The sequence below is a fragment of the Amblyomma mixtum genome, chromosome 10, assembly GCF_055824585.1.
Source record: "Amblyomma mixtum isolate Tamu chromosome 10, ASM5582458v1, whole genome shotgun sequence".
Taxonomy (NCBI): Eukaryota; Metazoa; Arthropoda; class Arachnida; order Ixodida; family Ixodidae; genus Amblyomma; species Amblyomma mixtum.
This window is the reverse complement of record NC_143021.1, coordinates 57154000-57177743: the sequence shown is the minus strand read 5'-3', so window position 1 is coordinate 57177743 and position 23744 is coordinate 57154000. Positions and strand designations below refer to the sequence as shown.

At 47.6% G+C, this 23744-nt stretch overlaps 1 protein-coding gene across 1 annotated transcript in view; it reads left to right on the top strand.

Moving 5' to 3' along the window:
* LOC149325863 (uncharacterized) overlaps positions 1-23744 on the top strand; it is a 267673-nt gene that overhangs the window by 21701 nt on the left and 222228 nt on the right. The window contains exons 4-5 of the mRNA XM_089562465.1: positions 12461-12591; positions 16619-16725. Of these exons, the coding sequence (XP_089418591.1) occupies positions 12461-12591; positions 16619-16725 (238 nt within the window). The remainder of the gene's footprint in view (positions 1-12460; positions 12592-16618; positions 16726-23744) is intronic.

Here is a 23744-nt window from a genome sequence, read left to right as displayed (position 1 = left end):
CAGAAGATAACGCGCGAACCACGTGATAACTTACAGGCCAAAACACTTGTCATGGCAACCAGGCTGAAGAAGCGAGGAGGGATAGATGGGGTTATGAGATAATATTTACAAACTCTCGCGAGCTTTTGTGGCTATTTCTTTTACGAGATGTTCCGGTCAGCTGGTCAAAAAGAAAACCAAACCCGCTTTAGTTTGTGAATTTTCTCACATGAGAAAAATATAGCTATAGAATAAAAGCTACGTTTTGGTGGCTTAAGGGCGCAAGGGGATTCAGGTTGTGAGAGATACTCAAGCAGAGGGCTCCGGATCATTTCGACCACCTGGGTTTCTTCAACGAGTAATGATACTGCAAAGTACATGGCTGTCATGCTTGCCGCCTAAATAGAAATGCGGCCGCCGAGGCTAGGAGCAAACCCTGGTTCCCCGGCTCAGTAATGACACTAAGCCACCGCGGCGTGGAAATAAGGAAATAAATAAGTCAATGAAAAAATGGCTGAGGCTTAACTTGGTTAAGCCTGGAGAATGCGAAGCATCATCGTGTCGCGTAATTTGGAGGCGCACAACCACAGCGACGGCGCGAGGTGGGCCCCCGTTTCTCCACTGTCGTGACGTCATCGTGTCACGTGTGACGTCATGTATCACGTGATTTGGAGGCGCACAACCACAGCGACGGCGCGAGGTGGGCCCCCGTTTCTCCACTGTCGTGACGTCATCGTGTCACGTGGTGTGACATCATGTATCACGTGATTTGGAGGCGCACAACCACAGCGACGGCGCGAAGTGGGCCCCCGTTTCTCCACTGTCGTGACGTCATCGTGTCACGTAGTGTGACGTCATGTACCACGTGATTTGGAGGCGCATAACCACGGTGAAGGGCTGAAGTGGTAGCTAAAGTAGTATGCTTCGCATAAAAAGCTTAGTTTTTTTCTCAGCGTGTACTATAACCCATAGCTCATCCGTGTCGCTGCTCCAATGCCGCAGTTTTGTAATTCACTCTGCAATAGTGAATGAATAGTCGGACACCAGACGTTTCTGTACGGACCCAAGCCTGGCTCGGGTCCCCAGCTTTAAGCCCGAGGCCGGCCCGGGCCCGCAACTTCAGGCCCGGGCCCGGCCCAGGCCCGGCAAAACATATGTCGCGGCCCGGCCCGGCCCGCGGGCCGGACCGGGCCCGTGTTTTCGGGCCGGCCCGAGCCCGTGCAGTGCACTAGACTGTGAATGCCGTTTAGAGCTTGCCGTGACGAGCTCGCTTCGTACAGCGGCTACGCGCAGCCTCACTGCACAGAATGAGAGGAGAGAGATTCAGCGCTCGTGTTTTCAGCTAACCTTACTCTGCGTCGTGTGTTTTACACACTCGCATTTCGAGTGTGTTTGCCCACCGGGAGGTAGAAATTTCTGTTGCATCAGAAAGCTCGTGTATACGTCACGCATGGCCCCTACACGTGTCTTCAAGTGGGGTCGGCCGTATACATCGCTTTTACTTAATATTCTTTCTTGTAACAGCGTTGTTTCAGATGAAAATGACAAATTTGCTATCAGGTTATGCTAAACTATCTGTCTAGCGTAGAGTAGCAGTCTCTTTTTTCCCGCTAACTGTATCGCTAGGTTTCCGTGATTTCTTTGTGTTTGATTCCGAAGTACATCGCGCTCCCTAACCCCCGTTGCATGATCACAACATGAACAAGGGAGGGGAAAACCTCAGGTTGCTTGAGCCACTTTTCGACGAGGGGACTTGTCTTTGTCTGGGCAAAGCGTTCATCATTGGCAGGGATTAAATAGGGCCTTCGCTCCGAGGAGGAAGGCCCCGGGGGTGGGGGAAGGAAAGTGGTGTGAGAGGGGATGCGTGTCAGGAAGGGGAGGGAGGTGAATCTTGATTCGTTAAGCTGCAATAGTGGAAAAACTTATATCCCGGGGTGTGTAACGAACAAAGGCTTTCAAGGGGCTGCGACAGGGGGAGGCGCTGGGTGGACCTGTAAAACTTAGATAAGAGGATTAGTCAGCGTGGCACAGGGAAATGAGAACAAGGAAAACAAAATAGGCTGGCACTGGAAGGAGAAAGAAAGGGGGGGGGGGCATTTCCAAGGAAGGACAAGGCAGGGGGGAGGGGGGGAATGGCTCGAGTTCAGAGAAAGCCAAAAGGTGGGGGCGGAGGGGGTAACAGGAATGTCATGGTTTCCCAGAACTGATAGTAGGGGATTACGAAAAAAAATAAAAGGTAAACAAAGGGAGAGGGGGAGAAGGCCGGAAATGTGGTGGAAGATATGACGTGGGAAGGATGCGAAGAGCGATAATACACTTATGCAAGGTTCTAAGAAACGGTCTGACCACGTGCAAGACGTTTGTTATTTTAAAGTTATGCTAACCATGGAATGTCCCTGAGAGATTCCAGGTTTCCTCTGTTCATGTTAATCCCTGTTGGTTGCAGTGTTTTAAATTTGTGGATTAGGAATGCTTCTCTGTATTTTCTGTATCTAGTCGATTTGAAGCCTGACTGAAGAATGAACAATTTGAGTTCGTCGAATTTGAGATGGCGTTGATTAAAATGGGTCCACACTGCCTTCTGTTCATTCCGTGTTGTGTGAGCCCGATGCCCGTTTAATCTGGCACTCATTGTTTGCCCGGTTTCTCCGATATATTGTTTCTGGCAGAAGGAGCACTGGAACATGTAGAGAATAATGGACGATGTGCAGTCAAAACTGCTCTTTATATCGAAACTGAAATCGCTTGCCGTACTTATAACCGTAGTGTCCCTTTGTAAATGTTTGCATGTCTTGCATCTAGGTCGAGAGCATGAAGTTACTGTCGGTGGTGGTTTCTTACCGAGCCAGGATGTCCTTCAGGTTTGTGTTGCGTCTGTATGTTACCCTTGGTGCGTCGGAAAATATTTTCTTGAGACGGTCGTTACCAGTTAAAATGGGGTGGTATTTCCGCAGGATATTGTTTATGTTTGGAAGCGCGTTTGAGTATTTCGTTATAAGTGCAGGGGGTCGTTGACTGTTAGCTTTTGTTCGTTTTTTAAGAACTACATCTCGTTTAAAAGTGGTTGCTCGTTGGAACGCATTATTAAGGGTTGTCTGTGGATGGTTTCTGGTGATTAGTGTGTTTTTTAGCGAGTGTAGGTGTTTCAGGTAGTCGTCGCCGTCGCTACATATTCTTCTTAGTCTCGTTGCCTGTCTACGAATATACCTTGTTTGCAGTGTCTTGGATGATGGCTAGTGAAATCTAAGCTCAACATTATGTACAGCGCGAAAAACTAAGACAGGGAAGAAACACGCAAACGAACAGTCCCTTCTGAGCCACGAGTCTGGTCATTCGAGGCTTGTTAAAGATGGCATAGCAATGTCATTCCTTGCGTCATCGTTGAAGAAGTCCTGCCCACACTTGGTGGAGGAAAGCTTCTACGCACAGGTTTCTAGGCTCAAAGAGGCTGGCTTTGCGGTACAGAGCCTCGCGCGTCTGGCGGAGTGGCTCTTGGTGAAGATCAAAGGGGGTGTCCAAAAAGCCCAGGAAAGTTCCGACCACAAAAATGTTGCTCCCATTCCATATCTGCATGGTGTCTCCCATCGTCTAAAGAAAGTCGCAGGTAGGTTTGGCATACAAGTGGTTTTTACTGCTGAGAATAAGGTTGGCAAGATTTGTGCCGCGGTCAGGAGAAGAATGGACGAGTCGAGGCCCATTGCAGGAGCATGCGCTGTCAGACACGCCAACACATACGTGCCGTTCAACATGGGCGTTGTGTACAGAATACCCGTATCATGTGGGAAAATTTATTATGGGCAGACTGGAAGGCGCCTCAACGTCCGCCTGAGAGAGCACGAGAGGTCGCTGGGGACGTTTGCCGCTTCGTCTAATCTCGTTCTGCACTGCCGTGACTGCAGTAAGGAAAATGACAGCGTGTGTACTCCTGACTTGGGGCGTGCTGACGTTGTCTTCAGGCACAGGGATCAGAAGTGCCGGGAAATAGTGGAGGCGTATCTCATCGCCACATCGCGCATTCCATGCGTTGCAAAACCTTCGGTGGTGTTACACCAGGTAGAACTAGAATATCTTGATAGTACTGCTGCAGTGCAATGAGGCTAATGCGCACGTGTGGTTGGTTTGCTGTTTCTCTTTCGCTGTTTTTGTTGTTTTGTTGTTTCATGCTTTGTGCGCCTGCGCGTGCTGGGTTGAAGCCTTTATAACCACTAGTTTCCTAATAAAATTTTCAGTTGATAGCAGCGCTTGTTTGTTTGCGTGTTTCTTCCCCTGACTTAGTTTTTCGCGCTGTACATAATGTTGAACGTTCACCAACTCGACCAGTTTTCGGTTCTGCTTAAGAAATCTAAGTATTGTTGTCAGTCAGTAGGCTTCCTGTAAAGTGTGGTTTTTAGCTTGCTATTTTCTAAATGGACAGTGGTGTCAAGGAAATTGACTTGCGTTTTCGATGAGTTGAAGGTGAATTTAATGCTGGAGTGGCATGAATTGAAATGTGTGACGAATGCCTTCAGGGTATCAGCCCCATGCTCCCATATCATGAAAATGTCGTCTATGTAACGCAGGTATATAAGTGGTTTTTTCTAGAAAGAATTTAGAAGTTTAGATTCTAGTAGCCCCATAAAAATGTTCGCGTAGGTGGGTGCGAAGGGAGTGCCCATGCTTGTTCCAAATACTTGAAGGTAGTAAGAAGAATCGAATTCAAAGCAGTTGAGTGTTAGTACCAATTCAAGTAGCGTGAGGTACACTTCAGTTTCGTGCGGGTGAGGACTTTGAGTTAGAATTTTTAAGAGTGCGTCGATACCTTCATTAATGGGAATATTTGTGTACAAAGCGGCGACGTCAAGTGTGACAAGTATGCTATCTGCTGGGATAATGGAAGCGTCATTCAGAGACTCTATTATGCGGAGAAAGTGCGGTGTATCCTCGACAAAGGAAGGGAGGTGGGAGTGAATATTGCAAGATAGTTGTTCAGGAAAATTTAAAAGTTCTCTGTGGGCGTGATATTGTTTGAAACGATAGGTCTGCCGGGGATGTCTGCGGTAAACAAGTCTTCTGCGGAAACCTTATGGATTTTGGGAAGTAGGTAAAAGCGTCCTGCCTGTTGGTTTACCGGATTTAAGAAGTGGTAGTCGGACTGCATGATTAGTTCCCTTGATAATAAGTTTGCCAGTTTGTTCAGAATCAATTTGCAGACCTCTGAAGTGGGATCTGAAACTAATTTCCTATAATGACAAGGGTTGTTGAGTTGCCTGAAAGCTTCTTTTTTGTATTTCTCGGCCAGCAGGATAGCTATGCTACCTCCTTTGTCTGCAGGCTGAATGACTATATCGGTTCTAGAAGCTAAGTGGTTCAGAGTAGCCTGTTCCGTTGGGGTAACGTTTCTGCGTTTTCGAGCTTGCTTTGTTTGCTCTATAATTTCTTTCGAGACAGATTTAATGTACAAGTCTAATTCGGGACTCTGCTGCGCTTCCGGCGTCCATGTGCTTTCGGCTTTGAGAGAGATGGGATTAAGGCTGGTTACATCCCAGCAGCGGAGCAGAGTCCCGCCGCAGAGATTCAGATGCCACTTCAGAGTTCTGCAAATTGATTCTGAACAAACTGGCAAACTTATTATCAAGGGAACTAATCAAGCAGTCCGACTACCACTTCTTAAATCCGCTAAACAAACAGGCAGGACGCTTTTACCTACTTCCCAAAATCCATAAGGTTTCCGCAGAAGACTTGTTTACCGCTGATATCCCCGGCAGACCTATCGTTTCAAACAATAACACGCCCATAGAGAACTTATCAATTTTCCTGAACAAATATCTTGCATATATTCCCACCCACTTCCCTTCCTTTGTCGAGGATACACTGCACTTTATCCGCATAATAGAGTCCCTGAATGACGCTTCCATTATCCCAGCAGATAGCATACTTATCACACTTGACGTCGCCGCTTTGTACACAAATATTCCCATAAATGAAGGTATCGACGCACTCTCCAAAATTCTAACTCAAAGTCCTCACCCGCACGAAACTGAAGTGTACCTCACGCTACTTGAATTGGTACTAACACTCAACTACTTTGAATTCGATTCTTCTTACTATGATGAAAAACAGAGCAAGGAACGGGACGAAAAAACGAAGGAAGAAGACACAGACACGGGCGCTGACTAACAACTGAAATTTTATTTCGATGCAGGACACATATATAAAGTACAAAGAGGGGGGTGTGTCCAAGGCGATCCTGCACAATCACCGAAACAGTGTAGTCACGTCCAAGGGTAAAAACGATAAAAGGTGGAAAGGCCGAAAGAAAGACAAAAAGCGATAAACCCACTGTGTAAGAGGCCGGGACGGAAAGTGAAAGCGATGAAAACGATGAAAACAGATATGCACATAGCAAAAAGGCAAAAAAAAACCGCGGTAAACTAACGGTGAAAAACGGGACTAAAATCGCGGCACAAGGTGATTAACAAAAAGGACAGAGAGGGGCATTTAAGAACAGGATTAAACATTTACCCTGCCTCTAAGAAAAGCCAATTCTTTTTGCGACAAGCACAGGGAGGGTGCACTAACACATTGTTCCTTTGCGTTGTGGATTTCGAATGCTTCTACGATTTCCCTGGATATCCTATCCCGTCCTCTAGCAAGAATTGTGCAGCGATTGAAATCTGGGTAACAGGTTTCGTCCGGATCATCATCTTTACGTTTGCACTTTTTGGAGAGCTTGGCAAGGTGCCCAGAAATTGCAATACTGTCTACATTATTCCTGTGCTCTTGAAGCCTAATGTTGAGGCACCTGCCTGTTTGGCCAATGTATCTCTTCCCACAGGATACGGGCAGAGAGTAGACGACGCCGGTTTTGCAGGGATCGAGTTGTTCCGATTGAGTCTGCCCACACCCACGGGCGATCAGAGGTTTGTTCACCTTCGGCCATAGGGCGGAAAGCTTGACTGGCGCTGAAAAGACAACGTCAACCCCTGAACGTTTCGCGACCTTTTTGAGGCGGTGGCTGACCTCATGAATGTAGGGCATTACGACCACTCTTCTGTTCTCCCTGTTGGACGCCTCCTGCGCGTCATGTCGTCCTTGTTTCTTGGCGACGGACCCGGCCACGGACACCTGAACGTTCAGGGGATATCCGGCGGTTGACAGGCGCTCGACCTGGTTGCTGAAACTATCCTGGAAATGATGTTCACAGGACTTCTGAAGCGCATTTTGAAAGCAAAGTCTTACTATCCCTCTCTTAACGAGTTTTGTATGGGCAGACGTAAAAGGCAGAAGAGGTTTTTTACCCCTGGGCTGATAGGACCAGCAGGTATGATGGTTAGAGAAATGCAGTCGCAAGTCCAGAAATCTGATTGAGCATTCATGCGGTGTTTCTTGCGTCAAATCTGATGAATACATTGGCCAAACATAGAAAGAATTTCGGATACCATAGGGTTAAATGCTTCGTGGCTGCAATTCAAAAGGACGAGATAGTCATCCACGTAACGAAAAATTTTTACTACGCACGTATCAGCGATCCTGTCATTCAACATGCTATCGTATCTAGCAAGGAAGAGTTCGCTTAGGATAGGTGCTACGCAAGAGCCTATGCAGACACCTTGTTTTTGTATATATGCATGTTCACCTGACATAACATAGGAAGAATTCAGATAAAATTTCACAAGTCGTAGAAAATCACCGATGGAAAGGCCTACTTCATTCTGAAAATTCACGGCTCCGATGGTGTCGATAGCTTCTTCAATGCTAGACAGCAGTTCTCTGTGCGGTAAAGAATAATATAAATCTTTGATGTCGACCGAGAAGGCGTTTAGGTTGCGGTCATGTTTAATACTTAAAAAATTTATGAGCCATTTTTGAGCCATCGATCACAAATGGGTCATCAACGGTTAGCAATTTTAACTTGTCTCTAAGAAAAATCGCGAGAAATTTCTGCCATGACTCTTTTTCAGATGCGATTACACGGAAAGGTATTCCAGGCTTGTGGGTTTTAGCGGAAAAAAACACAGATCCACTGAGACGACTCGCGGTATTGAGTTTACAAGCCAAATTGTCCAGTTTTAGGGATTTACATAAAGCCACGGCTTGCTTTTTCACCTTGGAGAGGTTGGCGTGGTTTCTATTGAATGCAGTCTCGAAGGCGCTGGTGGCTCTTGAGCTAAATTCACCTGCGGATAGTACGGTAAAGCCACCTTCTTTGTCAGAAGGGACCAGAAGTATAGTTCATTGTTTCGGAGATAGTTGATGGTCTGACGCACTGTAAACTTTTTGGAGAATGGCTCGTACTTGCGGAGTACATCAACGCCTTCCGAGATGCATCTGGTCTTGTCACTATCGGGTGCTTTCTGTCCAACCATCCGCACGAGCCCGAGAAGCCCGAGCCACAAGCGCCCTCGAGACTGTATTCAATAGGAACCACGCCAACCTCTCCAAGGTGAAAAAGCAAGCCGTGGCTTATGTAAGTCCCTAAAACTGGACAATTTGGCTTGTAAACTTAATACCGCGAGTCGTCTCAGTGGATCTGTGTTTTTTTCCGCTAAAACCCACAAGCCTGGAATACCTTTCCGTGTAATCGCATCTGAAAAAGAGGCATGGCAGAAATTTCTCGCGATTTTTCTTAGAGACAAGTTAAAATTGCTAACCGTTGATGACCCATTTGTGATTGATGGCTCAAAAAAGGATATAAATTTTTTAAGTATTAAACATGACCGCAACCTAAACGCCTTCTCGGTCGACATCAAAGATTTATATTATTCTTTACCGCACAGAGAACTGCTGCCTTGCATTGAAGAAGCTATCGACACCTTCGGAGCCGTGAATTTTCAGAATGAAGTAGGGCTTTCCATCGGTGATTTTCTACGACTTGTGAAATTTTATCTGAATTCTTCCTATGTTACGTCAGGTGAACATGCATATATACAAAAACAAGGTGCCTGCATAGGCTCTTGCGTAGCACCTATTCTAAGCGAACTCTTCCTTGCTAGATACGATAGCATGTTGAATGACAGGATCGCTGATACGTGCGTAGTAAAAATTTTTCGTTACGTGGATGACTATCTCGTTCTTTTGAATTGCAGCCACGAAGCATTTAACCCTATGGTATCCGAAATTCTTTCTATGTTTGGCCAATGTATTCCTCTGGCTTTGACGCATGAAACACCGCATGAATGCTCAATCAGATTTCTGGACTTGCGACTGCATTTCTCTAACCAGCATACCTGCTGGTCCTATCAGCCCAGGGGTAAAAAACCTCTCCTGCCTTTTATGTCTGCAGACAAAACTCGTTAAGAGAGGGATAGTAAGACTTGGCTTTCAAAATGCGCTTCAGAAGTCCTGTGAACATCATTTCCAGGATAGTTTCAGCAACCAGGTCGAGCGCCTGTCAACCGCCGGATATCCCCTGAACGTTCTGGTGTCCGTGGCCGGGTCTGTCGCCAAGAAACAAGGACGACATGACGCGCAGGAGGCGTCCAACAGGGAGAACAGAGGAGTGGTCGTAATGCCCTACATTCATGAGGTCAGCCACCGCCTCAAAAAGGTCTGGAAACGTTCAGGGGTTGACGTTGTCTTTTCAGCGCCAAACAAGCTTTCCGCCCATGCCCGAAGGTGAACAAACCTCTGATCGCCCGTGGGTGTGGGCAGACTAATTCGAAACAACTCGTCCCCTGCAAAACCGGCGTCGTCTACTCTCTGCCTGTATCCTGTGGGAAGAGATACATTGGCCAAACAGGCAGGTGCCTCACATTAGGCTTCAAGAGCACAGGAATAATGTAGACAGTATTGCAATTTCTGGGCACCTTGCCAAGCACTCCAAAAAGTGCAAACGTAAAGATGATGATCCGGACGAAACCTGTTACCCAGATTTCAATCGCTGCACAATTCTTGCTAGAGGACGGGATAGGATATCCAGGGAAATCGTAGAAGCATTCGAAATCCACAACGCAAAGGAACAATGTGTTAGTGCACCCTCCCTGTGCTTGTCGCAAAAAGAATTGGCTTTTCTTAGACGCAGGGTAAATGTTTAATCCTATTCTTAAATGCCCCTCTCTGTCCTTTTTGTTAATCACCTTGTGCCGCGATTTTAGTCCCGTTTTTCACCGTTAGTGTAACGCGGTTTTTTTTTGCCTTTTGGCTATGTGCATATCTTTTTTCATCGTTTTCATCGCTTTCACTTTCCGTCCCGGCCTCTTACACCGTGGTTTTATCGCTTTTTGTCTTTCTTTCGGCCTTTTCACCTTTTATCGTTTTTACCCTTGGACGTGACTACACTGTTTCGGTGATTGTGCCGGATCGCCTTGGACACACCTCCCTCTTTGTACTTTATATATGTGTCCTGCATCGAAATAAAATTTCAGTTGTTAGTCAGCGCCCGTGTCTGTGCTTCTTCCTTTGTGTTTTCGTCCCGTTCCTTGCGCTGTTTTTCATCATGGATTACCAACTAGCCCGGCATCTTGCACTTCTGATCTTCTTACTACCTTCAAGTATTTGGAACAAGCTGGGCACTCCCTTCGCACCCACCTACGCGAACATTTTTATGGGGCTACTAGAATCTAAACTTCTAAATTAATTTCTAAAAAACCACTTATATACCTGCGTTACATAGACGACATTTTCATGATATGGGGCTGAAGCCCTGAAGGCATTCGTCACACATTTCAATTCATGCCACTCCAGCATTAAATTCACCTTCAACTCCTCGAAAACGCAAGTCAATTTCCTTGACACCACTGTCCATTTAGAAAATAGCAAGCTAAAAACCACACTTTACAGGAAGCCTACTGACCGACAACAATACTTAGATTTCACTAGCCATCATCCAAGAGACTGCTAACAAGGTATATTCGTAGGACAGGCAACGAGACTAAGAAGAATATGTAGCGACAACGACGACTAACTGAAACACCTCCACTCGCTAAAAAACACACTAATCACCAGAAACCATCCACAGACAACCCTTAATAATGCGTTCCAACGAGCAACCACTTTGAAACGAGATGTAGTTCTTAAAAAACGAACAAAAGCTAACAGTCAACGACCCCCTGCACTTATAACGAAATACTCAAACGCGTTTCCAAACATAAACAATATCCTGCGGTAATCCCACCCCATTTTAACTGGTGACGACCGTCTCAAGAAAATATTTTCCGACGCACCAAGGGTAACATACAGACGCAACACAAACCTGAAGGACATCCTGGTGCATGCTAGGCTAGGTAAGAAACCACCACCGACAGTAACTTCATGCTCTCGACCTAGATGCAAGCCAAGCAAACATTTACAAAGAGACACTACGGTTAAAAGTACGGCAAGCGATTTCAGTTTCGATATAAAGACCAGTTTTGACTGCACATCGTCCAATATTATCTACATGCTCTAGTGCTCCTTCTGCTAGAAACAATATATCGGAAAAACCGGACAAACAATGAGTGCCAGATTAAACTGGCACCGGGCTCACACAACACGGAATGAACAGAAGGCAGTGTCGACCCATTTTAATCAACGCCATCACAAATTCGACGAACCCAAATTGTTCATTCTTCAGTCAGGCTTCAAATCGACAGAAAATACAGAGAAGCATTCCTAATCCACGAATTTAAAACTGCAACCAACAGGGATTAACATGTCCAGAGGAAACCTGGAATCTCTCAGGTACATTCCAGGGTTAGCATAATTTTAAATTAACAAATGTCTTGCACGTGGTCAGACCATTGCCTAGAACCTGGCATAAGTATATTATCGCTATTTGCACCCTTCCCACGTCATATCTTCCACCGCATTTCCGGCCTTCTCACCCTCTCCCTTTGTTCACCTTTTTTTTTCCTCCTAATCCCCTACTATCAGTTCTCGGAAACCATGACATTCCTGTTACCCCCACCTTTTGGCTTTTCTCTGAACTCGAGCCATCCCCCCCCCCCCCCCCCGCCTTGTCCTTCCTTGGAAATGCCCCCCCCCCCCCCTTTCTTTCTCCTTCCAGTGCAAGCCTATTTTGTTTGCCTTGTTCTCATTTCCCTGTACCACGCTGACTAATAATCTTATCTGAGTTTTACAGGTCCACCTAGCGCCTCCCCCCCGTCGCAGCCCCTTCAAAGCCTTTGTTCATTACACACCCCCCGGATATAAGTTTTTCCACTACTGCAGCTTAACGAATCAAGATTCACCTCCCTCCCCTTCCTGACACGCATCCCCTCTCACACCACTTTCCTTCCCCACCCCCGGTGCCTTCCTCCTCGGAGCGAAGGCCCTATTTAATCCCTGCCAATGATGAACGCTTTGCCCAGACAAAGACAAGTCCCTTTGTCGAAACGTTGGCTCAAGCAACCTGAGGTTTTCCCCTCCTCGCCAAGGACCATCTACCACACCCTCTCTCTACCATGGACCCCCGTTGTATGAGTACTCTCAACAGCGAAAACATTTATTGTATTTTCAACATATGCATAAAATAATAAATACCGCGACTGAGCTGAAGACCCGTCCTGAGCTTTTCGTTTCGCAGATTCCGGAGCTGCGCAGCCTCCTGGAAGTGGACGGCTACCTGACAGAAATAGCGACCGACGGCAACTCCATGACACAAGCTGGCGTCGTCAATTCTCCCAATTATTTCATCGACTTTTACCTGGAAAACAGGTGAGATATATTGTTTGCTTGCTAAGTTGTTTGTCCCTCCGGGCTGATAACTGTTGCGAAACAGGGAGCAAATACTCCATAACTTCCATCCAAGCACAGCCATACGGCTTCAAAGGGAAGCTAAACACCTTCTGCAGAAACTTCGTAGGCAAAGAAAAGTTTGTTCTGGTGGAGGCTTCGAACCCGGGATCATAGCCTCTCCGGGTAAGTCTATCAACTGAGCTAGGCGATAGCGCTAGCATATGGCAGAACGACAGTGAATTGATCTATAACTCGAGGCAGGAATGATACCGGTAAAACGTTTCAGGGGAATCCACCACGGTAGAGTAGATTTCCAATAAGGAAGGAATTACAGCACTCTGTGTCCTCTGCTTGTCCATTGTATCAGTGCATTGTTTTTGATAGATATTGATATGTGTAGAAGGATGGCAGACTGGTCGAGTTGCTGCTCCATGACAGGAAATATTTTCAATAGCACTAGACAACAACACCAGACATAGGAAGACGCAAACTAGTCTTTCTGTCTAGCGCTGTTGAAAATATTTCTTCTCAATGGTCTGTGTGCTGTAATCTCTCTGAAGTTTAACACTCTGTCCGTGTTCCCATATGCGGAGTGTAGCTGCTGTTTATAGTCGCTCCGCTGTATAAAAATTATTGAATTATTGCTCTGTCAACCATTGACTGCGAGACATTCTCTGCGTTGCGAAGGCACTAGCCTGGCACCAAACATCTATTCCCTATTGTCACTTGTTAGTTGTGTTCCTCCTGACTGTCAGGTTAAATCGAACACATCTCTTGTGAGACAGGAATAACGCTTCCCCGCCCCCTCCCACAAGCTCTAAGGATGTGTGGCTATGCACACTCACTTGTCGGTATGTGGCGAAAACTTAAATCGGGTAGTCAAGAATGTACACAGCTAGGCTAGCTGGAGCGGTTGATACACACTAGGCGTCACATACAGGGCATAAGGGGAAACTCAAAGCCTAAGCCTTAGCCATTTAACACGTAATGAATGCTTGCAGAGATACCCTTAAGCAGTAGGCAGTATCTCGGATATACCGGCCGGTCGATGCTTTATTCATCGGCTCATGGTGGAAGGTGCGATGTGGCATTTTCTGCTATGCGGGCGTGCGGGCGTGAACTATTCTATTCCGAAAAGTGCTCTAAAAGCCCAAAAAGGCTCTCGTAGCAAATATTTATGGACTAAAAAATAAATATATTAAGAATTGCAAGTGCAAGCCTCAGCAAGCCTTTACAAAAAAAAAATAGCTCGGTTTCTAATGATCCCGTTCACTCAAGATACGTGCCGAGGCACCCATGCAATTCCGCTGTATCGGGCGGGGTTCCCCTTCTTTATTCTTTTAGGCGATAGCGTAAGGCTCCCGTTCAGCACAAAATCCGGAGTTGGCGTTGTTGCAAAGAAAACTTCTGGTGGCTTTCTCACACGCGGAGCAGCGGATTTACAAATCCAATAAGACATCACAAAACTGGCGATTGGAAGGCCGCAACATGACTCAAACTCTGCTAGCACATATAAGTGTACTGAATCAGCAAACTACGCAGAAAAGAAAATGGGGGTAATTATTCAGAAATCGAGCACCGAACCCTTGCGTTGCAAGCCAGACACGCTACCATGAGGCTACGCTGATAGATTCGTACCGTCTACTGAACGCAGGCAGTTATTTGCTGTTAACCTTGTAACTTCATTGGCATCGTTGAAACGTCTAACGGCTAAAGTGGAAGCTACTAACACTGATGCTTGGGTAATTACTCATTTCCGCACATTTTATAAATAACATTCACTTACCCACAGCCGCGTAAGAATAATAAACAATAAACACGCACTGAGAGCTTTAACAAAAACAGTTGCGTTCTCCAGTAATGTGCGTTGCCGGGCTACCTGGTTTTGTCCCTCTGAAAATGACGTTACGTTACAAGTACGTGCACAAAAAGACGAGCAGATGAAGGACAGGCTCCATATTTCACCTGTCCATCTCCTTGTCTTATTCTGCCTGTACTTGCAGCACCATGTCTTTTTCAAAAAAGCTGCGTTCTCACTCGCTGCACTCAAAATCTGTGAAAAAAAATTGCGCTTTTCTTCTTATTTAAAGGGTTTTCAGTTTAATGTTCGGTGCTTTTATTTCAGTAGGATTATAGAGAATTGTAGCAATTGCCTTGAACGTTTTGTCTTTATTGTTACCTTTTTAGGTTACACTCTTTTTTCACCATGTATTGCATTGTAATAGTCACGTGGGCCTATTGAAGGCTTTCTGTACCTTTTAGCTCAAGAGTCCATCGGGTTCTTTTCTGCGAAATAAAGATGTATTGCAGTGAATGTAGTGTTATCTGTCACGTAATTAATATGAATGTAAAAAAAAGAAGCAGTTTTTTTGTCTGCGTCGGCAAAAGGAACCACTGACGGGGCCAGTTCACGTTATCGTATACTCTTAGAGCCGACGGTTAAGTATCGCCATTTTTTTTTTTTTGGGGGGGGGGCGGGGGTCGTTTACGCCCAATAGAGTGAGGCATCATTGTTTTTTTAGCCCCACGTTCGTCAAATTACCTGGCATGTGGCTTTTGACGTTTCTAGGATAAAATAAAAGCTGGCCGATTTGGTGGTGGTTGCTCAAAGAGCATGTTGTTCATGATCCTTTTTTCTTTTTTATTATAGTGAAAGCTGTAATCCAGATGTTCAGAGTCTACCAAAATTGTCTCTTGCGTGCATGTGCCCAGCATGAGAGCTCCTGTTAGTCGTATTCTCCGCATCAATGCCTAGCGCGAGTGCTCCGTGGCGTCCCTAGGGAGGACCTTAACCCAGATCACAGCCTCTTCTTTCTTTTAAAGGCATTACTGAGTACTATCGCACCGAACGCCGGCGCTTCCCGGTTCCTATGAAGGGACTGGGTAAAGCTGGCAAACCAACTCTCCTCAGGCTCTTTACAAAAACCCTGGTGTTTGTAAATCCTTCTTTTGACGGCCGCTGCTCATTCTGTCGGGAGGTGGCCGACACCTTCCACATGGTTTGGGCATGCAGGAAAAATCCTTCTCTCCACCCAATCACCCCTTGCCCTACCCGAGAGGACAGGGAGGCGGCCCTACTCGGCTGCCAGGAACTATCGGCCCAACAGGCCCTGGTTCGGCGAACTTGCGCAGTGGCCATGACCAACGTGATCCCGGAATGAGGGACTCCGCCTAGCGTTGTAAGGGGCCAGGCTCACTAGGGCCCTCTCCCCGAGCACCTCTCAGTAAAATACGAAATAAATGTTTTTCACCACCAGCTCAGTGTCGTCGTCTACGTAGCACTCATACGGAAATTCTCACCCGAACAAAATTGTCTTTTGCTTGTGCGCTAAGAAAAGCCGTGAAATTAAATTGGTCATCATGTGTGTGCCTCTACTAGGTCATATATGCATGAAGAGTCAGTAAAATAAATTGCCAAAAAAAAGCCAGTTTTTTCGCTTTGAATCGAATGTTTTGAGATGTGTGTGATTTTATGCTTGGCGCTCCGCCTGCCGTCCTTGATATTATGCTATGAAGACATTGATCACCAGTTTTTAGTCCTCCACACTTTCTTCTCGCGCTGTAAGCAACAACTGCAAGATTGTGAGTGATGTGTTACGACCACGCTGGCAATTTTTACCAGTTGTGGACTTTTCACAAAGATTGAGATTAATCCAGACGGTCCATCTTGAAGTAAAAATTCCCGAAAGCGACACTTTCATTTCAGCCCTGACGAAAGTGTGGTGTCAGTACTACTTTTGCCGCACCAAACCTTCGTGTCCCTCTTTTGGTCTAGCTGCTGTCACCAATACTTGATAACTATTGGCGGTAGTGGGCTCCCATGCCACATATCACACACAGCACCCTTCTCTGAGCACTAGTATTGCTGGAGGCCGAAAAAGTTGCGAACGTAACAGACTGTACTCGTGCGCAGCGCCCTCTTTTCATGGCCATCGTGTCGTCGATGGCGCTCGCATACGACAACGAGGCAAGACACAGTGCTTATCCGGCTATTCGTGTCCCCCAGGTCCATCGAGCAGTCGTACTCGCAGCTGCCCAAGTTCATGTGCTACACCCTGAGCTGGCGGAAGCACAAGGGTATGGAGTACGTGCACCAGAACCCGCTTTACTTCGGTGAGTATGACAACCATCCTCACTCGTCTGGCGGTCCAGAGGAAGAAGCAGAAGTAACACCGCATTTCACTGGAAAATGAAGTGGAAACAGCAGAAGGTCACCGGCGGCCTATGGTTGCTTTTTCTTCTACTTTCTAATAACTATAAGAAATAAAAAAATTGTTCGTCATATTCCCGCTTGATTAACACCACTCGTTCTCAATAAAAAACAAACATTCCCCTGTGCATTTTTTGGTTTAGGCGACTGCTAGCTTCCTTCGTACACACATACCCTAATCAGGTAAATTTTACATTGCGATTCACCCTTGCCTTTTGCGATGTTTTTCAAAAACGCATCCGCTTTGTAGTGTAGGTGCCATACGGAAAATAGGAACGTACAGTTTCTTCTGACAAGCCTCCCCGCGTTGCTTGCAATCTCTAGATCGGCTGCATGCTCCCACAATGCAAATAATTACCGTCTCTCGCTCTCCCGCAGGAGATAATTGGTACTTTGCCTACAAACACCATGCGTTTCAAGCATTTGGAAGTTTAAATCATTTCCTGTTTCAAACATTTTTTTTTTTTTGAAAAACGCGAATGATGCCTTCAGTGCGAACTGTGGAGGAGGAATGTGCGGCAAGGAATACATTTTTCATCTGACGAAGCTGGATTAAAAGAAGTGGAAATTCTTTATTTGTCTACTGCATCGAAACAGATAGAATTTATTGACTGTGTCTATCAGTCCTTCCGTATGAAATGAGGATTGCTCCTCGCGTCATCACTTTCTGTTACCAAGAAAAAAAGCGATTGCAGTCTTCACAGTTTGGAATTTACTATCATTACATGTTGTCATGTCCTGACTGGAGTACGGCAAGCCGGAAAAAAGCGAGAATGGCTTCAATGCGAAACTTTTTATTTGGGCTGACTTGCGCCCGCAAAGAAATGAATGACTCGGCGGTGGCGTAGCAACAGGCGTGCTCAGCGGTCGTCGCACAGAATCCCCGCCGCACTCGGCCGTGCTCAGCTTAAAGCTGATAGTGAAATTTCGAGATAAAGCGCGAAAAGTTACAACAGTCTGGAACAACGTAGAATGGGCTTCGCTTGGATGTGATCAATCGATATAAATCCGGTTGCGCCTTCCATCACAAACTAAGCGATAAAGGATTGTGCCTGCGGCTTTGAAGAATGAACAAACACTTCAAATATGACTCCGCTCTCAAAAAAGCATCGAACCGATGCTTTGAGTACAAGGCGACTACAAACAATTAAAAACAGATGGCGGAAAAATATACAGTGAGTATGCAAACACAGCGCCCTTTAGCGCGCATAATATGGCTTTAGTCGGACGGCATAGACAACTTCTGGTCGTACGCGGTGTCCCTGGGAGGCAGTCATTTCGTCAGGGACGACTTCATAGACCAATTCACCTAGCCAACAAAGAATCTTGTACGGGCGGAATAGCGGAGGAAAAGATTTTCACTCAATCCGCGGCGGCGAATTGATGTCCCAACAAAGACCCGTGTCCTGGCTTGTATTCCGCACTGCTGATTTCTATGAATGGACCTTTTAACAAATTCCGCCGCGCTATCAAGTTGCCACGCAAAGCACTCTGGGAAAACTGAGCGCCGCGGCGCCCGCGGCGGCGCGCTCGCGTCTTTTCGTCCGTCTCTCCGACTGAGCCTGATCACCAGAAAGCCTTTCTCTGCCATCTCGTCGCCATCGCTGTTTCTTAGTCGTCCTGTGTTGTCTGCTGCTCCTTTGCATCGCATGACACAGTTGGATGTTGAGTTCCGCGGCCATGGATCAAGAGCCAAGCACCAGTAGACGCCAAGACAGGCGTTCGCCCAGTGCAAGTATACGTAGAGCCCTCGCCGCTCATGTGCCCAAGGTGGTGATGAAAAACTTCAGTGATAAAAGCCCCAAAAAAAAACGAAAATTTTGCAGCAGCATTGCGGACCGCCTTCAGGCTGCCGGTTGCGGCGTCCAGGCCGTACCAAGCCGCGACGTCTTCTGCCCAGGTCACCAGCCGTAGTTGAAGATTCGCATGTGCCCATCGCTCCGCTTACCGCTGCTGTCCAGCTGCCCGGAATGGGTGTTCCCTTTTCATTTGGGGCGTGCTATAGCTTCCGGGCGTGTTTTTCTTTGCAGCTGCTGTTGACAAGTCATCAGACACCTTGGTCTTGCACTGATCGTTCGAGGTCGTGTTGTTTCAACTTCAGCAGCAACTGAATATGCGTGCAACGTTGCTGCCATTTATTCGCAATGCAATAGTATGCCTTTTCCGACGCGAATAAGTGTCCGCGCGAGATGAGGGAGAAGTTGTTTCGCCGCTAACGCCACCGCTTGGGCGTGTGATGTGATGTTGTATAAGATCGCGTTCATATGCATGTTATGTGCGATGAAAGGGGAAAGTTGGGCAAGCATTAGCAGCAGACAACCGTCTTCTCTCGAAACGATAGTCTTAGCCGAAATCACAGATGCCCGTTCCACATACACTCGGTGTGCACAGATCATGGGGAGACGATCCATGTATGCCTTGCACCCGCTAGTGTTGAACTGCGCACCGTATCTTTTGTGGTGTTCTGAAGGCTTCCACAGGGTAAATCGACCTTGCGAACCTTGCCGATTTATCCTGCGCACCCATTCTAGCTTCAGCTTCTTGTCCTGGGGAATACGTGAAATGAAATGTTGATGTCCTTAATCGTGTTGTTACTACAGCCGGGCACGCAGCACGTTTGACCGCCACCGCGATTCTCCTTTGCAAACCAGGGTGCAACTGTTACAAACATGTCGAATGTCTAAAAACGTCACCACAAAATTGCAGAAAGACTAACAGATAACCATAACAAAAGTGCGCTGCAACATTTTGCTAAGAGACACCCACAACGCGCACGAGAAGACGCACAACGCTTGAATACGGCGGCACAACACAGCAACATGCTTGACAGCAGCCCACGCGGTAGGCGATCTCTCCTTTCTCCCATCATGCTTTGCGCGGATCCGCTAGAGGATGGCGCGGCGCTGCAATTTGTGGAAAGGTCTATTGGATTCCGCATTGGGTCTAGTAGGTTCTAGCGTCTGGCGTCGGTCAGCTTTTGGCGTTTGAGACGTAATCGGGCATGTCTTCGGGCTTCTGCGCGTTCAAGGCAAACGGCGACGTCGGTGTTATCTCCTTCGGTAACGCTCGGCAGCATGGCGTCTGCGTGGTCGTTCCCTCTCTGAAATGGACGGGTCTAAAAGGTGTGGCCTCGGTGGTCTCCGGCACTCTGGTGTTGTAGGCGAAGACAATATAAGGCAGGATGAAGTCCCAGGTTGTTCGTCATCGACTTACATAGCGATTTTATCAGCGGTGGTTTTGTTCAGGCACTCCTTCAGTGCGTTGGTCTGCGGATGCTATTGTCACATTGTAGTGACGGCAGTCCAGTGGTCAGGAAGACACCAGAAAGACTTGAAAACGAAGCTCTTTATTTGGGCTGACTTGCGCCCGCAAAAGAACTGGATCACTCGGTGGCGGCGTAAGCAACAAGCGTGCTCGTCAATCGTCGAACTACGAATGTCCGCTGCTAGCGGCATCGTTCAATTTAAAGCCGACAAGGAAACTTCGAGATAACAGGTCGAGATCATCTAGAGTAATCTGGAAACACGTAGATGCAGCTGTTCATGGCTGTGAACAATCGAGATTAGACCGGTCGCTTCTCGCGTCACGAACAAAAATGATAACACACCTTTCCTGCGGTCTTGCGCGAACGAACAGACACTACAATGATACGTGGCATTACCCCCCTCTCAAAGAAGCATCGCCTAGATGCTTTAAAATGAAAATGAACACGGAGAATGAAAACTTCGAGTCCTTTAGCGTTCATAATATGGCTTCAGGCGTACGACATGTACGACTTCCGGGCGTGGGTGGCGTCGCTGAGATGCTGTCATGCCGTCGGGGATGACTTTTTTTTTATTCATCAATACTGCAATCCCCTCTGGGGATTTTAGCAGGGTGGGATACAATAAATACATAATGAAAAGAATAACACAGACAAAGCATATAATACAAATTAGATCCATGGAGCGTATAAACAGTTAAAGACAACACGTTTCTAAACAATACCTAAAACAAATGCCGACAGTGATGATTTTGAAATTTGATCATTGGTTAGTAGATTCCATTCAGTTACTGTTCGGGGAAAGAAAGAACCGAGTCGAGGTCACCGATGCGGCGGAGAACCCTGTACGGGCCAAAGTAGCGTCGCAGCAACTTTTCGCTCAATCCACGGCGGCGAACTGGCGTCCATATCCAAACCCGATCACCTGGCTTGTAATGCGTGTCTCGTCGGCGCAGATTGTAGCGTCGGGCGTCGGTGTGCTGCTGGTCTTGAATGCGAAGCCGCGCAAGTCTTCGGGCTTCCTCGGCGCGATGAAGGTAGGCAGCGACGTCGAGGTTGTCTTCGTCGGAAACGTGCGGGAGCATTGCGTCGAGTGTTGTCTTGGGCTTCCTGCCGTATACCAGCTGGAATGGAGTAAACCTGGTTGTCTCCTGGGCGGCAGTATTATAGGCGAAGATCACGTAGGGCAGAATAGAGTCCCACGTCTTGTGTTCGGCGTCGATGTACATGGAGAGCATGTCTGCGATGGTCTTGTTCAGACGCTCTGTCAGTCCGTTGGTTTGCGGATGATAGGCAGTTGTCCTCCGATGGCTTGTCTGGCTGTACTTTAAAATGGCTTGCGTCAGCTCCGCTGTAAATACCGTCCCTCTGTCTGTGATGAGCACTTCGGGGGCGCCGTCTCGCAGTAGAATTTGTTCGACAAAAAATTTTGCGACTTCCGTTGCGGTACCATTAGGCAACGCTTTTGCTTCGGCGTATCGCGTCATGTAGTCGGTGGCTACGATGATCCACTTGTTTCCTGATGAAGAGGTCGGAAAGGGGCCGAGGAGGTCCATCCCTATTTGCTGAAAGGGCTTAGTTGGCGGTGGTATGGGGTTCAGGAGTCCGGCTGGTCTAGTCGGAGGCGTTTTGCGTCGCTGACACTCACGGCACGTTTTCACGTAATGGGAAACGTCGGTAGCTAGCCGCGGCCAATAGTACTTCTCCTGGATGCGGTGCAACGTGCGAGCAATCCCGAGATGCCCTGCAGTCGGTTCATCATGACATGCCTGCATAATTTCTTGCCTGAGATTTTTGGGCACGACAAGAAGATGCACTGTCCTGTTGGGTGCGAAGTTCTTCTTCAGGAGGACATTATTGTGAACGACGATGCACGACAGTTGGCGCTTGAACCCTCGGGGAGGCGATGCGGTCTTGCCTTTCAGGTAATCAACTAGGCTTTGCAATTCAGGATCCGAGCGCTGCTGCTCCGCGAAACTGCTGGCGCTTACCGGTCCTAAGAAAGCGTCGTCGTCTTCTTCTTCGCTTGCTGCGTCGACGGGGGCTCGCGACAAGCAGTCTGCGTCGGAATGCTTGCGGCCAGATTTGTAGACTACAGTTATGTCGAATTCTTGAAGACGCAGGCTCCAACGGGCAAGGCGGCCGGAGGGATCTTTCAAATTGGCTAGCCAGCACAGAGCATGGTGATCGCTCACACCTTGAATGGTCGTCCGTACAGGTAGGGGCGAAATTTCGACGTGGCCCAAATAATGGCGAGACATTCTTTCTCGGTCGTCGAATAGTTGGCTTCGGCTTTCGACAGTGAACGGCCAGCGTACGCAATAACTTTTTCCTCTCCACCATTTTTCTGAACGAGCACCGCTCCTAAGCCCATACTGCTTGCATCGGTATGGATTTCGGTTTCGGCGTTTTCATCAAAATGCCCGAGCACAGGAGGGGACTGTAATCGGCGCTTCAGCTCTTTGAAAGCCTCCTCTTGCGGCGTTTCCCATTTAAAAGGCACGACCGCCTTGGTAAGTTGGGTCAAAGGCTCAGCGATGCGCGAAAAGTTCTTGACGAATCGCCGGTAATAAGCGCACAATCCAAGAAATCTGCGTATAGCTTTCTTGTCATTAGGCTGAGGAAACTGTGCGATCGCAGCCGTCCTCTGAGGGTCTGGGCGAAGTCCATCCTTGCTTACGACGTGACCAAAGAAGAGCAGCTCCTCGTAGGCGAAGTGGCACTTCCATGGTTTCAGTTTTAGGCCCGAAGACTTGATTGTTTCTAGCACTGTCCGAACCCTTCTGAGGTGGTCTTCAAAGCTTGTGGAGAAGACAACAACGTCATCTAAGTAGACTAGACAAATTTGCCACTTCAAGCCTGCGAGCACTGTATCCATTACTCGCTGGAACGTCGCTGGGGCAGAGCAGAGGCCGAATGGCATCACCTTGAACTCGAAGAGTCCGTCTGGCGTGATGAACGCAGTCTTCTGGCGATCTCTTTCGTCGACTTCAATTTGCCAGTAGCCGATCTTCAGGTCCATCGATGAGAAGTATTTAGCGTTGCAGAGCCGATCCAGTGTGTCGTCGATGCGGGGGAGGAGGTAGACATCCTTCTTCGTAATGCTGTTCAGACGGCGGTAATCGACGCAGAAGCGAAGGGTGCCGTCTTTCTTTTTCACTAGGACAACTGGTGCTGCCCAGGGGCTCCTTGATGGCTGGATGACGTCGTCACGTATCATTTCCTCTACTTGCTTGCGGATAGCTTGGCGTTCTATCGCCGATACGCGGTAGGGGCTCTGCCGCAGTGGTCGGGCGTGTTCGTCTGTGACAATGCGGTGCTTGGCAAGCCGGGTTCGTCGCACATTCGATGCTGATGAGAAGCAATCGCTGTACCTTTGAAGAAGACTGCGTATTTGGTCTTGTCTGCTCCGGGGTAATGCTGGGTTGATGTCGAACGTGGGTTGACGGCCTTGGTCTGATGGTTCTGCGGGTTGGTCGGGTAGGGCAAATACGTCTCTGATGTCTGCCAGCTCGTCGAGGAAAGCGATCGTCGTGCCTTTGTTTAGATGCCGGTATTCTTCGGTGAAGTTGGCTAGCAACACCTGGTCTTGGCCATTTCGGATTTGGGCGACTCCCCTTGCGACGGCCAGTCCTCGATCCAGGAGTAGCTGGGTGTTTC